We start from the raw sequence: 16,030 nt of genomic DNA on the forward strand, positions 1-16,030 counted from the left end.
GTGGATGAGGGAGTGGATGAGGGAGTGGGTGAGGGAATGGATGAGTGAGTGGATGAGTGAGGGAGTGGATGAGGGAGTGAGTGGATGAGGGAGTGGATGAGGGAGTGGATGAGTGAGGGTGTGGATGAGGGAGTGGATGAGGGAGGGAGGGGATGAGGGAGTGGATGAGGGAGTGGATAAGTGAGTGGATGAGTGAGTGGATGAGGGAGTGGATGAGGGAGTGGATGAGGGAGTGGATGAGGGAGTGGGTGAAGGAGTGAGTGGATGAGTGAGTGGATGAGTGAGTGGATGAGTGAGTGGATGAGGGAGTAGATGAGGGAGTGGATAAATGAGTGAGTGGATGAGTCAGTGGATAAGTCAGTGAGTGGATGAGTGAGTGGATGAGGGAGTGGATGAGGGAGTGAGTGGGTGAGTTAGTGGATGAGTGAGTGGATGAGGGAATGGATGAGTCAGTGGATAAGTCAGTGAGTGGATGAGGGAGTGGATGAGTGAGTGGATAAGTGAGTGAATGAATGGTCTTTCGGACCCCTCACCTCTGGGAAGAGAAGGCCTCCATCTGATTCTCCCCAAAATCCTAATGTGCGCCCATCACCTCCTCCCCAGGCCCAGGGCAGGTGTTGGCAGTGGTGCAGGGCCCAGGGAAAGGGGAGAGCGGTGGATACATGGGGCCAGTGCCCCTCAAACCCGGCCGGCGATGCAGAGGAGCTCCCCGAGGGCCCGCCTGTCCTTGAGCTGAAGGCCGCCGCTCTGGCAGCACTTGACCCCCAGGGCTCTCCCGACCTTCCCACTCCACTGTGGGTTGGGGTGGGGGGCAGATGCCACAAGCCCAGCCCCCAACCCCTCAGAGGCCAGTGGGGAAGACAGGGCTCGTTCCCTCAGCCGCTACGCACACTCACAGAAACCTCCCTCTGAGCAGGGCTGGACACCAGGACTCCCACCGCACTGAGGGGCGTCAGAGCCTGCCCAGGGCAGTCAGCATCCTGGAGGCCTGAGAGCCCAGCCCAGAGAAACGAGACCTGGGGTGGGGAAGGGCCTGGGCACCTGGAGTGCCCGGCACAGTGCCGGCACAGGAACCTGGGCAGCAGGATCCCCGCACAGGACTCTTCCCCCGCCCACAGGTGGATGCCCACCCACATCTCCAGCCCTTCTGCCAGAGCAGCTTGCATGAGATAAAAGGACTTTCCTGGCATGGTGGAGTAGAAGGGGGGAGATGTGGGGTGCTGTGGATGGGTGGGAGCAGAGACCCGGCCGTGAGCCTCCCAACCCCACCAGAGGCCATGGCATCAACCACAGACCCGCACGAAAGTGGCAAGACGTCCTTTAACCAAGGGCGCGCGTCTCAGCAGATGAGGCATCCGTAGCGGGGAAGAGAGGCCCTGCTGCCGTCAATAAAGCGCTGTGGCTACAGAGGGCCTACGGGGACAAAGAGGGCCTACGTGGGGACAAAGAGGGCCGCGCCCACCCTGCACGCATCCTCACCTCCTGAGAGCCTGTGGAGGCCACCCCTGCGGCCCCGGTCCTTGCCACTCAGGCCTCCTGGAGGTCAAGGGACTGACTGCCCCATGCCCAGGGGCAGAGAGGAGGGCTGGTGGCCCTATGGCCAGGCAAGGCCTGCTGGCTCGGCCCGTGTGCCTCCAGGAGGGGCATGGCCCTGTTTCACAGGGAACTTTTAGTGCCAGAGCCAAAGGGTATAGTCTGGGGCCTCAGAGCTGGAGGTGGCACAGCTGGGGCGGCTGGGACATGTCTGGGAGGGAGGGGGCTTCTCCCAGTGCACAAGGAGGGCTCTGGGGCTCTGCACTGGGGTGACCACAGCTGGTGAGTGATAGGCCTGGCCTGACCACACAGCAATGCTCCCTTCTCCACTCTCCTCTGCTCCAAGGGCCCCAGCAGGGTGGGCCAGGGCCAGGGCTCAGCACAGAAGGGTAAGGATACAGGGTGTGGTCGGGGGTGACAGTGTGGTCTCCTCAGACACAGGGAAAGGACAGGGCCAGCAGGGCTTCCCGAAGCCTCCCACGCATGCCCCCACCCCGTGGCACCAAGCTGACTGCGGCCAGGAGCACCAAACCCGCCCGTGACGCCGGGACCAGCCAGCCCTCCCTTCCCAGACAATAGGTAAAAAGCCCAGGACAAGCCTTTGACAGGGTGCTGGCAGCCAGCACCCCGGCCCCAGCTGGCTCAGGGAGAGTGGGGGTGCACATTGCCAAGCCACACCTCTCCCCAAAGGCCTCAGCAGCTACGCCCTGGGCAAAGCCTGGGCTTTCTCAACACCAGGTGCCGGAACCAGCCCGGCAGCCTGGCATCAGGTTCCCACACCCACCTGCATGTGGGAAATACTCTGGGCGGTGGGGGCTGGGGCTGGGGCAGCCTCCCGTCCAGCCCAGCCTTCATGCTGTGCCCAGGAGCTGCTCCACCACCCCGGGCCTGAGGCCGGTGTGACTTGAGCCTCGCAGGCTGCCCAGGCTTGGCACCAGTGCTGGCAGAGTCCCTGGAACCCAGAGCATGGGCCTCTGTGCCCTATGGGCGGGGTCCACCCACCAGCAGAAACTTCACTCTGGGCCCCAGATAAGGTGTGAGTCAGGCACCCTGGGGGAGCCAGGACCACAGCGCAGCCGCCCACACCTCCAGCTGCTCCTTTCCCCTGGGCTGGAGGGGCCACATACCTTCATCCAGCATGGGCAAGTAAGCAAGCACCCCACCAGCACCAGCTCACAAGCCACCTCCTCCAAGAAGCCTTGTGGGCTGCCCCGGCCCTCAGTGAACAAGTGGGCCCTGGCCTAGGCCCCTGAACCCAGCGCTGTGACGCGTCTGACACGCTGATGTGTACTGGCCTCACACTCCCTAGAAGGTGCCGGAGCCAGCAGCAGGAAGAAGGCACCGGGTGAGAGCCGGGACAGGAGTCAGCCCACAGGCCTGCGTCGGAGCCTCCCTGTGGGAGCCTGCCTCTCTCTGCCTCAGTTTCTCGCCTGTAGAACCAGACATTTTCCTCTGTCCTGTCCTGCTGAGGGGCCCGGGGGCAACACGCAAGTCTGCCACGGAGCCAGATCTGACGCACAGCTTGTCTTGAGAACCAGATGCTGGGTGCTTGTCCACAGGCCAGGGCAGAACCAAGGCAGGCCAAGTTCTAGCCAGGCACGGTGCCCTTTAATTCTGCCGAGTCGCAGCCACCAGCTCCCTGCAGCAGCCCTTCCCTGGCACCGGCCCTGGGCAGGCACCTGGCCCTGCTCTCTCTGGGCTTACTTGTGACATCAGCACCCACGGTGGCCAGAGGTGGCAGGTTCGGGGAGCAGAAGGCCGCAAACCTCCGAGCGTCCACCTTGGTTGTCCGGTTGCCCCGAAACAGCTGATTCTGGAAGAAGAGGCAGACCTGCGGGACGGGAGCCACGGTGCTCAGAGAGACCATCAGCCTGTCCCCAGCCCCCCGCCCTCAGCTTCCTCCCTGCCATCAACGGGGTGCTCAGACCCAGGGGGAGGCGGGACTGTAACCCCATCCATCGCAGGCAGAGACCCTCCTGGGAGCAGGCACTGCCCGCCTGAGGCCCTTCCCTGCCCTGCCACCTAGCCCCGGGCCAACCGGAGCCTGCAGGGGCCTGGGGTGTGCAGTGGCTGGGCGGCAGGTGGGGCACCGTCCTTCCCTCCCTTCCCGCCTGCCCACTGCCCTCACCCCTGCTCCTTAGGGAGCCCAGGACCTCGTCCCAAAAGTGCAGCGGGCACGGCTAATCTGGAGGCCCCGCCCATGGCAAATGGGAGTCCCCCAGACCCATGCTCGGTGTCGGGCTCTGGTCAAGCTGCTCAAGGGCCTTGGGTAAAGCCCCCGCCCCAGGGTGGGGAGATCTCCGTACACGTCTTCCTGGGACACCACACGGAACAGGGAAAGGCATGCAAGAGGGAAAATGGTGCCCTTCAAAGCCATGCTGGCTGCCTAATTTTCTGGAAACTTACATACATATCTCTAACGTAAATATCCCTGATATCAGACCTAGAAGACAGTGCACCCAGCTCTTGGCAGTGGCGTCTGGGGAAGGGCTGGGGGACTTTGTTTCCCGGCTGTTCTCCGGAACCCGCCCCTGCCCCGCCTCCACATGCACCAGGGCGGGTACCTCTGGAATCACATACTGGCCAGCCATGAGCAGTGCGCCCAGCAGGTTCTCACGGCCATCGCTCCACAGGGCGTGGATGGGCACCTGGGGGAGAGGCCGGGGAGGAAGCCCGGGATGCCCAGCTCTTCTCTCCAGGAAGACGCCCAGGCCCAGCCCAGGAGCCCCGGGCAGGGCGTTGGGGAGAGAAGGACAGGCTTGGACTTCGGTGCAGCCTGGGGATGGGAGTACTGGGGACGGGGCGCTCAACGCAGCCGGGCAGTAAGCCCGTCTCCAAGGTCGCCAGCCACAGCTGTCCCTGAGGACGATGGCAGCCTGCACCCAGGGCCTCAACCCACCTACCAGCTCCCTCTACAGGTCCCAGTGCCCAGTGCTGTCAGCAAGGGCCAGCAGGTCCCCATACTGGAGAACGCATCACAGGCCTCCCACCCCAGCGGCCCAGCCCGGCTACCTGTCCCTCGGGACAGATCCCTCACTATCCCAGCAGAACTGTGGGCCGAGTGGAGGGTGATAGGGTGAGGGGTGGGTGGGCTGGGATGGGGAGGAACTGCCGGGGGTGCCAGGCACAGTGCCCCTCCCACAGCTGCCTGTGTCTGGCACGGGCAAGCGTGCCTTGTGGTTGACTAAGGAGCGCATCCCAGGAGGGCACAGGTGGGCAGGACTGCCTGAGGGGGGGAGGGAGCGTGTCTCTTCATGGGTCCTCAGGGGGAGGTGGCCGCGCAGTGGGCAGTGCAGGGCCTCTGGAGGGAGAGAGCCCTGGCCGGGGGTGGCAGTCCTGGGCCCTGGGTCCTCCCTGGCTCAGCTCTCATGTAGTTCATGGCTGTGGGTGAGCCCCTGGCCTATGAGCCTCAGTTTCCCCAACACAGGCCAACATCAGGGTTAGGAAAACAAGTGTGTGAATGTTCCTGGGGCCAATGTGCCCTTGGTCCCCATGGAAAGGCCCAGGGGATGTTCCGCTCTCCCGGGGCTAGGGAAGGTCTGGGAAGAGGAGAAGCAACCTGAGCCCTGTCCCTCCTTCGTGGGCTCCGGGGCAGGAGGCACTGCTCCAACGCTAACAGGTGCGAGCAGCTGGCCCCAGGAGACCCTGGAGGGAAGAGGGAGACGTCGCTGGGCAAGCAGAAAGGGGGTGACTGAGCCACCTCCCCCGATGCACCTGGCCGACCTCCTAGGAGGGCCTCCATGGAGCTTTCTGGAGCTGCCACCAAGCTCAAAGGGACATGGGTACTGGTTCCCCACAGATCTTGGCCTCAGCTGTGGGAAAGGATCCCAGAGGGCCCAGGTGCCCCTTGCCACCCACAGGCAGCAGGGACCCCAGTCAGCTCCCAGTAGACCTCCCTGCCCCCTCCCCACAAATCCAGTTTACAGAACACTATGCCACTGGCCATGGCTTGTGGGATTTGTGCAGGGTGAGGGTGAGAGAGGCGGGAAAATCGTGTGCCAGGGGCCCCAGGATGGCATTGCCTGGAACCACAGTGGGCGGAGAAAAGAGCGGGACCAAGGCAGGGTGACCAAAGAGGGCAGAGAGAGGGGCCACGGCTCCTCTGTGTTTGGCCATCCTGCTGCATGGACGTTGAGGTGGGCAGCAGCTTCGAGGAGAGGAAGGGATGCCTGGTGCCCCCAGGGTGGAGGTAGGCCTGGCTCTGGGTGCTCTGGGACCTCACAGCTCCCAGAGAACTCCACCCCTGGGGCAGGTGGCGCCGGCATCTGGGTGAGACCTGAGCAGCCGAGAGCCCCAGCACCGGCGCTGCAACAGCGACCTCAGGAGCTGCTGGGCTGAGCAGGAAGCTCAGGGTCCCGCAGCGCCAACCTGCCCTGTGGCCTCAGGAAGCCCCGATTCCTAGGAGCCCTGGGCCCCTGGGGTTACCTGGGCCCCGGTGAGGATGACAGTCTTCTGCAGGTTCTCCAGCATGAAAGACAGCACGGAGGCGGCGAAGGCCATGGTGTCCGTGCCGTGGATGACCACGAAGCCGTGGTACTGCTCATAGTGCCTCTGCAGAAGGGGTGAGCTCAGGCAGGCTGGCCCCTCAGGGAGTGGGTGTGGGCGAGGGTGCAGCAGCGGGAGAGGGCCCAGAGGCGGAGGGGGGACGGGGGGAGGTGCGCATGGCACGCCGGCCCAGAAGGCCCTCTCTGGAAGGTGAGCCCCTGGCGCGGGGTCCTCGGACCCCCACACTCTCCCTGCCCCGAGGCTTCTGTGCCACTCAGGTGCGCCCACCACGTTGGGGCTCCCCTCAAAGCATGAAAGAATGGGTCCCTTCGAGGGGCCTCTGCGCATTCCTCAAGGGTGGGAGCGCCTGTCGATGGCAGCACGGGGCTGTGGAGGTACATGAGCCGCGCAGCCCAGAGCACAGGTCAGGCAAGGACACGACGGTAGGAACAGGGACCCCTGCAGGGTCAAGTCACCGCCATGGCCAGGAGGCAGCAGGTTATCCAGCAGGTTGCCTGAATCTGGACGTGGGCAGGTGGGCAGGACACTGAAGGGCAGCAGTGAGGCTGGCCAGGAAGGGACGTCCTGTGGCACCACCCCCCGGAGGGTGGCTAGCCCAGGCAGTGGCTGCCAGGGCACCGTTCCAAGAGCCCAGAGCCCCATACCAAGCCTGGGCCTCCAGTGGGCCATTAAAAGACCAAGCTTGGTAGGCCTGGGAACTGCAGAGGCGCTGCGGTGGAGAAGGGGAAGGGCACCCTCTGCTGGCCACTCATGGAAAGACGGCAGGCTGCGCCGCCTGCACTGAGGCCTTTGTGAGGCTGGGCAGGGCCCGTCCCTGCAGCAAGGATGGCAGGGCACCCTCGGTGGGCCTCAAATGCAGTCAGGCCTGGCCTGTGGGGGCTGCCAGCCACAAATGGAGCAGCCTGTCCTGGGTGGTGCTGCCCCCTACCCCACTGCTGGGCAGGGGGAGCCCAGATGTTCCCACTCAGGGGAGCAGCGGGTTTGTAAGGGAAGCAGGTGAATTGGGACTGGAGGGACAGGAGGCTCCCACCCAGTGGAGGCAGCTCAGGTAACACGGCAGCGTCCTACGATGGCAGAGAATGGAGGAGGGAAGCTGATGGGGGGCGGTTCTGCCTGCGGGGGAGGAAGCAGTTCTGCCTGCAGGGTGAGCACACGCGTCGCTATAAACCACAAGACTGCTGTGGTCCTAAACCCACCAAGGCCCCAGCTGGGGAGGGGACAGACGGAGGGCAGTGAGCAGGTCACCAGCCAGGTGCCAGGAGCTTGTCTGCCCTAGAGGTAGCATCGCACACCACACCCCAGGTACTAACAGGGACAGGCTAAGGCAGCTGTTCCCACTGTGTCGCCTGGAAGTTGCTCTATACGCCCATCCACAGCTTGCATGGGGGAGAGGGCCTCAGAGCCTTGCCCCCAGCTCTGACACGTGGACCCTGCCCTTTCCTGAAGCTGCCATTTCCAGATGCTCCCAGATCCCAGGCTGGGCACGCCGACTCCACCCCAGACCCTCCAGCTCCTCACTTGTCCCAGAGTGTTTCTGCAGGCCACTGCCCATCCACCAGCCCCGCCCATACCCGCAGCCCCACCCACACGCCACAGCCCCACCCACAACACCACCCCACCCGCACAACACAGCCACACCCACTCCACAGCCCCGCCCACATCCCACAGCCTCACCCACTCTCCACAGACCCGCCCACACCGCAGAGCCCCACCCAGCACTCCCCAGCCCCACTACCTCGATGGTCTGGGCAACGCGAACCCACTCAGCGATGGTCATGTCACTGGAGTCGAAGAGGGGCTGGCACTCCAGCACGGTGTAGAGGATCCTCTGGTTGGGGCTGGCCGGGCTGTGGGACGGGAGCAGTAGGAGGATCAGCAGGCTCCAGCTCTGCACCTCCTCCTGCTCTAAATCCCCCGACCGCTCTGTCCCCTCTGGCTAGCTGGGGCCTCTACACCAAGGGCTCTGCACACAGCAAGTTCTCAGCATCGCAGCTACAGGGCCCAGCCCACCCTCCCAGCTGGAGCCCCACCACCTGGAGCCCTTCCCCACCTGGAGCCCCCCTCACACCTAGAGCCCCCACACCTGGCACCCCCCACCCCCTGGAGCCCCCCTCCCACCTGGCGCCCCCCTCCCACCTGGCGCCCCCCTCCCACCTGGAGCGCCCCACAGGGGCGAGGACTTGGGCCAGGATAGGGTGCTCCCAGCAGTCCTCTTCCGACACTCGGAGAGGCAGCTGGGACCAGCCCCCGCCCAGGCAGGAGAGGATGCTTGGAGGAAGCTGGCCTGCGTTGGCACGAGGGCGACTGCCAGTTCACCCCAGCTTGTGTGTGGATCAGTTCAGGGAGCTAGGCCCAGAGCTGAGAAATGGAGGGACCTCCCTGCTGAGGGCAAGGCTGCCTGGGACAGCCGGCTCCTGAGATACAGGGTCCCTAGACAGGGACACCCCTATCACACTTGCCGAGCCAGCCTGGCTGGGGGTGTTGGGACCAGGCACAGGGGCACCCACAGGCCCTGCCCTCCTCCCAGAGCTCTTCGAGGCTCAGGCGCTGGTGGAAGGCGGCTGCTGGTCAGTCCTAAAAGCCCCCTAAGATGCGGGGCTGTCGGAGATGGGGGTGAGCAAATGGCTCACGTGGGCCTGGCCAGCGCCCCCCAGCAGCCATCCCCTGCCCGGGCCTGGGAGGAACCCACACTCACGGCAGCACCAGGGTGTCCTCAGGGAGGCCAAGGGCTCGGGCGTGCTCCTCATCATGGAACATGGGCAGCGTCCTCAGGGTGGCAGCCAGGCCCGTCCCAGGCACGAGCACTGCAGGCAGAGTCCAGGTGCAGAGTGGGGTCAGGGGCTGGCAGCCATGGCCTCCTCACTGAGGGGCGGGACTGGAGCTTATGGAATGGGGCTCCAGCCTCATGAAAGTCAGAGACTGGGAGGAAGGGCCACGCCTGCCCTGGGACCCAGAGTGGGGGCCGCTAACCCCTGTTTAGAAGCCTTGGAGCCCAGGGTCATTCCTCATTTTGCACCCGGACAGCCCCAGGAGCTCTGCCCAGGTCTCCAGTGGCTCCACCCAGGCCCTGCCCCTGCCCCCACCCCTTCTCCAAATGCTCAGTCTGCACTCCCCATAAAGACCCCTGGGGCTCGGCCTTGACCTCACTGTGGATGTGCTGCGGGATCATCCCCACTTCTCACACAGAAGGTGCCTCAAGGCCCAGATTAGGGCACCGCCACCAGGAAGCCCTCCCAGATGCCCAGGCTGTAGTACTGCTCCCACGTGCTCCCTCACTGGCCCTCAAGCTCCCAGAGGGCACGGGCTGTGTGTGACTCCCCTGGGTCCAGCCCAGGCCCCTCCCCCAGATCCCAGACCTGGAGGGGCTAGCGTACAGCAAGTGCACAGACAGGTTGGCCCCACCCCGGCAGCTGTGCCACCTTCCCGCAGCCTCTGCGTCTCAGTTCTGTCCCCTAAATGGACACCCGGCCACACCACTCACTCCCTTGGGCCAGCCGCTCAGTACAAAGCCCTGAGCCCTCAGCCACCCCACCAGGGCCTCCAGCCAGCCCCCAAGCCCCCCCCCTGGCCCCCCCTTCCCCCCCCCACCAGCAACGCCCCACCCTGTCCGGCAGCCCCAGCCAGGGGCACCTGCTTTCCCCCCCCGCCCTCTGCAACCATAGCCATCTCCTGCCACTGGTTCACAAATTAACCCCAAAATTGGGTGTTAAAGCGGCCCCCTCTAATATCGCTCCAGCTGTGCCCCTCCCCGCTGTTCCCCTCCACCGCTGGGCTCAGCCGGGTCCCCACATCTCCAACTGCTAAGTTGCTGGCCCCAGAACACCAGCCCATTGGCCCTGTGGAGGTTTGCGGCACCCATGGTCTCCCCTGGCCTTGCACGATAGCCCCATGGGCCCCCCGGGACATTTCCAGAGGAGTGGATGATGCAGGTCAGCTGAGGTGCAGCTGTTGACAAAATCGTCCCCGCCAGCAGGCTCAGCCAGTGGACGGGGGAGCCCACGTGTGTCTGTCTGCCTGTCCACCCTCTGAGGCGCCAAGTGCACAGCCGGGACACGGGCTGCCGAAACATAGGCCTGGGCTCGCCGCCTGGTGAACCCCAAGGGCCCAACCTCAGAGCCCAGGCATCCGGGGGCTCAGCACCCACCCCACATGCGTCCAGGTGTCCCCGTCTCCTGTGTGGTGGGCTGGAAAAAGACCCCAGAAGACGTCCACATCCCAGAGCCGGGCACAGTGCCTCGCGCCTGGAATCCCAGCACTTTGGGAGGCCGAGGTGGGCAGATTGCTTGAGGTCAGGAATTCAAGACCAGCCTGGCCAACATGTTGAAACTGTCTTTACGAAAAACACAAAAAGTAGCTGGGTGTGGCGGCGGGCGCCTCTATCCCAAGTACTCGGGAGGCTGAGGCGGGAGAATCGCTTGAACCTGGCAGGCGGAGGCTGCAGTGAGCCAAGAACACACCACCGCACTCCAGCCTGGGTGACAGAGTGAGACTCTGTCTCAAAAAAATTAAATAAATACATAAAAATAAAAAAGATGTCCACGTCCCAATCCTCTGCACCTGTGGTGTCAACTCATATGGAAGTGTCTTTGTGGATGTGACGATGTTGGGGGCCGTGAGGCGGCAGTTGGCCCTGGACTGTCCGGGTGGGACCTAAATGCCTCTCACGTTTCCTTACAGGAGGGAGGCCACAAGGCACTGGCAGGCGGGCCACACAGAGGAGAAGGCCGTGTGACAGTGGGGCAGAGCGGCCCTTAGAGATGCTGGTCTGGATGACTACAGGGATGCAGCCACAAGCCAAGGAGTGCGGCAGCCACCACTCAGCAGAGGTGGCAGGGTGGTTCCTCCCACAGAGCCTCGAGAGGGATTGGAGCCCTGTGGCACCTTGGCTCAGCCTGGGAAAACCCCTCTCAGTCCCCGGCCTCCAGAACCAAGAATGAACTCCGGCGGTGCTCAACCGCCGGCACAGTGGCCGCAGGAAACGAAATGTCACTCTCCATCCTCTGGCAGGTGAAGGTGCGGTGTCTGTGGAAGTCTATGGACCTGCTTGTGGGAAGGTGGAGAGGGCACATGTGGTCTGGTCTTGGCCACGCTCACGTTGTGCAAGGTGGCTCGTGGGGCAGTGGCTTCCGGGAACTTCCAGGAACACTGCAGAGTGGTGACGTGGCCAGGCCGGAGGAGGACGTGGGCCCTGCTTTCCCTGCCAGGGGAGGGAAATTGGCCAAAGAAAGACTAAACTCCCTCAGCGTCCTCTTCTCTCTGAGCAAAACTCTACACATGAGCTTTTGCAGGGGTTGTTTTGGCTCGTGCCTGTAATCCCAGAATTCTGGGAGGCTGACGCAGGACGATCATTTGATCCCAGGAGCTCTGGGCAATTTCTTTTTTTCCCTTTTTTTGTTTTTGAGATAGTCTCACTCTGTTGCCTCCAACCCCAGGGCTCAAGCAATTCTCGGTTCTGCCTCAGCCTCCCAAGTAGCTGGGATTATAGGCATGAGCCACCACACCTGGCTAATTTTGTATTTTTAGTAGGGACAAGGTTTCACCCTGTTGGCCAGGCTGGTCTCAAACTCCTGACCTAAAGTGATCTGCCCACCTTGGCTTCCCAAATTGTTGGAATTACAGGTATGAGCCACCGTGCCCGGCCAAATTCAAACCTATACTGTCGCCAGTAAATTTTTCTTGCCAAGCCACGTTCCGAGGCTGGGGCTCCGATCCCTCCCCCAGCAGTCAGTTGTGAGCGTCAACGGGCATTCCAGCAGGTGTGTAGGGCACCAATTTGTTTTGTTTGTTTGAGACAGGTTCTCGCTCTGTCACCTAGGCTTGAGTGCAGTGGCACTATCTCGGCTCACTGCAACCTCCGCCTCCCAGGTTCAAAGCAATTCTCCTGCCTCAGCCTCCCCAGTAGCTGGGACCACAGGTGCCCGCCACCACATCTGGCTATTTTTTTTTTTTTTTTTTTTTTTGTATTTTTAGTAGAGACAGTGTTTCACCATGTTGTCCATGGCTGGTCTAGAACTCCTGACCTCAGGTGACCCGCCCACCTCGGCCTCCCAAAGTGCTGGGATTACAGGAGTGAGCCATCGTGCCTGGTCAGCCAGGGCAATTTCTTTTATTGTTTTAAACAAACACCGGCTCTCACATCTAACTCTGATTTTGTAACTTGTATTACTTTCTCAATGAGGACCCTCCAAAAGCTTCAAGAGCCCAGAACCTGAACCGTCTGGCCCCTGCCTGGGACCTCTTCCCCAGCCCAGCCAGGCAGGTGCTTTAGTTCACTGGTGACCTGGAAACTCCTAGGCCCTCAGCCAAGCACCTGGAAGGGAGGCTTTGCTGACTAGGACAGTGGGTGCCGTGAAGCCAAGCTTAGGCATAGAGCCTGTGAACATGTAGCACCCATTCGGGAAGGAGGGCCAGGCCAAGAGCACAGAGGCCACTGCAGTGACCGAGAAGCCACGGGCGTCAGTCCATCGGCTGCTGGTACCCTTGTGGCCAGTGGGCAGGGAGCTACTCTTAGCTGCCTGGCCCCAAAGCTCTGCCCTCCCTGCTGTGCCTGCCAGGAGCCAGGCTCAGGAGGGACTCGGGCAGGCTGGCAAGCAGGTGGGGCTTCCAGCTTGCACAGGAAGCCTTCAAAAGTCTCAGCTGTGCAGAACGTGGCCACTAATGCCAGCCTCGGCTTGGGGTTATCAGCTCTTTTTGGATTCACTATGCCCTTTGACCTGTGAAACCACTGATGAACTCAGAGAAGGGGTGGGTCTAGGGCTGTGCCCGCTGGCATCGCCTCTGCCCTCCCTGAACTCTGGCAGGACCCCAGGTGTGCAGCATTCCACCCACAGGCCACTGCTGACCAGCAGGCGCAGAAGCCATTCCAACAGCAACCAAGCAGCTTTACTGTGGCAAACCCAGCACTCCCCTCGCACCTCCCCGGGAAGGCCAGAGCCCATGTCAGCAGTGCGGAGGGAATAAATCACTGACGTCTGGCGGGGCTGGACCTCAGCATTCACGGGGGCGTGGAGGGGCCTGGCTCCCTCCCTGGCCTGTGAGTGCTGCCCTCCCTCCTGGAAGCCTCATCACTTCCCACACCATGAGGCTCTGCACATCCCAGAAGGACGCCTGGCTGCCGTCACACAGCAAAGCTGGCCGGAGGGCCCCTGGTCTCCCACAGCCCCGGCCCCTGGCTTCCCCCGCTGCTCCATGGCTGTGGGTGGCCCCCTCATCAGGGAGACAGTGGAGACCAGATCTCCTGTCTCTTCCCCCTTCATCCTCTGGGCTGAACCCATGTGCTCCCTAGAAGCCTTTCTGAAGTGGAGAGGGTGAGCAGTGAGGATGCCAGCCATGGGGGCACAGGAGGGCCTGGGGCTGACAGCAGCTTCCTCCCGGAAGCCCGCAGTGTGGAGCCAGGAGATGCTGCCTCCTCCTGTGATAAGACACCCTCGCCTCCACAGGGGTTCTTGACGCGAGCCCTCGCTGGCTGGGACAGGCTGGCTACTCGGAGCTCACGAGAGCTCCGGAGGGGCCCGTTCCTGCAGGTTCCTGGAAGCGGACGCCCCACATGGGTCAGCTAGCAACTGCTGGGAGTGACCTCGGAACCACACGAGGACCGGCACTGAACACAGGCCAGGGCCTGCTGGCCTCCTCCTCTGTCCGGAGCCTGGCGACCCAGTGCACGGAGCACCGAGGGCTCTCAGGAGGCTGCGTCAGGCCTGAAGACTGGCACCCACACCCAGTTTCCAACATCGAAGCCTCTCGTTCCCCACCCAGACACGGGACCTCACAGGCAGAAACACATTGCACACATGTGAGCATGCCCACAGGCTGCTCCGGCACAACGGGTGTGGGGGGTTGCAGTCAGAGTCCGCCTGTCCCTGCAGCTCCAGCCACTCAGGACCTTTGTGTTGAGCTCAACGAAACTGCAGTTGGCCACACACCAAGCCTGGTGGGGTAGTGTCAGGGTGTCAGACGAGGCCCGGAGTCCAAGGATCTGGTCCCCTCCTGGGGGCAGCTCTGGCCGGCTCCAGCCCGCTGGGCTCCCCTGCTCTCTCCTGGCCCTCTCCCACCTTTGTCCTGCAGGCCTTGTGTCCTCAGAGAAGCCCTCCCTGGGCCACCCCAAAACTCCACGCCACCCACACGCTGGGCCCTGGCAAATCCCGCCCCCGGGACTAGCTCCTTAATGCATGCCAACCCTTTGATGGCAGCCTCTGTCACTGACTTATGAGGGCCAAGCACAGGAACCGTGTCACTCTGTCAGTGGAGTGTCACACAGGAGCATTTGCCAAGCTGTGAAGGACTTTGTCCCAGTCACAGGCAGAGGGAGAGGGCAGAAGAGGCTCCCGGTAGCCGGACAGCCACGTTCCTGGTGCCTGTGCCCCTCGTAGGCGAGCCCCGCTGGGCTTTGTCTCCTGGGCTGGGCACAGAGTGGGCCTCCCCAGGGGTCTGCACCGGCCATAGTGCGGCGGGTGGAATCTGAGAGCACTGAGAGGGTACTGGCGGCTTCTGAGCGGCCACTTCAGCATGAAGGAGTGGCCGGGAGGGGCAGCTGCCAGGGAACAGGTCGTGAGAATGGATAGGGAAAGGAGGGGCGGGGAAGTGGTTGGCAGGCTGGGAAGGGACAAGAGAATGTTCTGGTCCTGCCAGGGGAGGCCCTGGGGCTCTGGCAGAGCCAGAGAGGGTCCCAGCTGCCTCAGCAGTGAGAACTGTGGTGGGCACAAGCAGGGGTGTGGGGAGAGGGGCCAGCCGGGGCAGCAGGGAGTGGGAGGAGGAGTTGAAAGGGGTCCTGAGGGAAAGGCAGCCAGTGGACGGTGGAGGGTTGCAAAGAGGTTGGACATGGGCGGAGGGGGCTGTCCTGGCCCCGAGGAGGGAGCGCACCACATCACAGCAGCCCCGGTGTGGGGGCCCCAGGCTCCTCCTGGGAGCGCCTGGGCATTCTGGGGGCTCCAGTGCAACCGTCCTCTCCCCATCCTGGTGGCCTCAGGTTCCTCAAGCTACCATCCTTCCTGTGCCCAGCCCAGGCTGGCAGCAGTGTGTGGAGTCCCCTGGAGCTCTGCTCGGCGCCTGTCCCAGGCACTGACCCCACCCAGGCAGAACTCAGCCCAGGTGCAATCGCTGGTCTCTGATCAACCAGGTCCAAGCCGGGGCAGAGGACGCAGGCTCTGAGGCCACCTTGGGTGTGAACGTGTGGGTCCCCGCAGGTGCCAGGCACTATTGCAGGACCAGGACCCCAGGGGATGGGGACAGCCTGCCGGGTGTCGCTGGGGAGGGGTCCTCGCAGCCTCCTAAGCCTTCCGGGCTTGTGTGTCCGGGGCAGGGGAAGCAGGCGATGCCCTGGGGCCTTCCCGCCCCATATTGCAGGGCTCCAGGGCGCTGGCCCTGAGGGGCGCAGCGGCAGCACAGGGGGCCTGGCCCCAGGGTCGCAAGGCGCTGCCGAGAGCACCGCCACGCGAGGACGGGCCGCGACCTCCTCTCTCCAGGTGGCGGCTCCAAACGCCGGGACGGCTGCGGCCCTGGAAAGGCCGGACGGAAGGAGAGGTACCCCAGCCCGCACCCCCAGCCCCGCCACATCCATCCAGGTGCGGATCTGACCCCCCCCCCACGGCCCCCCTGGGTGCAGGACGGCCCAAGGCTCCCGCCCCAGCCTGGGGCACCGGGTCGGACTCACCGCTCAGCTCGCTCCGCATGCCGATGGTGCCGCCGGTGTAGACGGCCAGCAGCCTCCGCTCGGGCCCCACCGCGCGCGCCATGCCGCCCGGGGACCGCGGGTGTGGACGGGGGTGCGGCGGGTTCGCGGGGCCTGCGGGACTCAGGGACGGCGGGGAGGCGGCCGGGGCGCGGAGGGCACCCTGGGAGGGCGGGGCCGGCGGGGCAGGACCTGGGCGGGGCGGGTCCCGGGAACTGACCGGGGTCGGGGAGAGGCGGGCCCGGCGGGATCGGGGCCAACGGGACGCCTGCCCATCCCGGGCTTTCTCTCAGCACCGGGAGTGTCAGGTCTGCCCTCCGCAAC

The 16,030-nt window shown here is 63.8% G+C and overlaps 1 protein-coding gene across 1 annotated transcript in view; it reads right to left on the reverse strand.

The window, feature by feature from the left end:
• Positions 1-15,802, reverse strand: part of ASPG (asparaginase) — a 25,437-nt gene extending 9,635 nt beyond the window's left edge. Inside the window, exons 1-6 of the mRNA XM_032267578.1 lie at positions 15,689-15,802; positions 8,735-8,843; positions 7,775-7,886; positions 5,959-6,084; positions 4,098-4,181; positions 3,238-3,364 (exon numbers count right to left, since the gene is read on the reverse strand). Coding sequence (XP_032123469.1) covers positions 3,238-3,364; positions 4,098-4,181; positions 5,959-6,084; positions 7,775-7,886; positions 8,735-8,843; positions 15,689-15,770 — 640 coding nt within the window. The 5' untranslated portion in view covers positions 15,771-15,802. The remainder of the gene's footprint in view (positions 1-3,237; positions 3,365-4,097; positions 4,182-5,958; positions 6,085-7,774; positions 7,887-8,734; positions 8,844-15,688) is intronic.
• Between the last annotated feature and the right edge of the window lie 228 nt (positions 15,803-16,030).

Source organism: Sapajus apella, unplaced genomic scaffold, assembly GCF_009761245.1.
Source record: "Sapajus apella isolate SASKATOON/1434 unplaced genomic scaffold, GSC_monkey_1.0 scaffold170, whole genome shotgun sequence".
Lineage (NCBI taxonomy): Eukaryota > Metazoa > Chordata > Mammalia > Primates > Cebidae > Sapajus > Sapajus apella.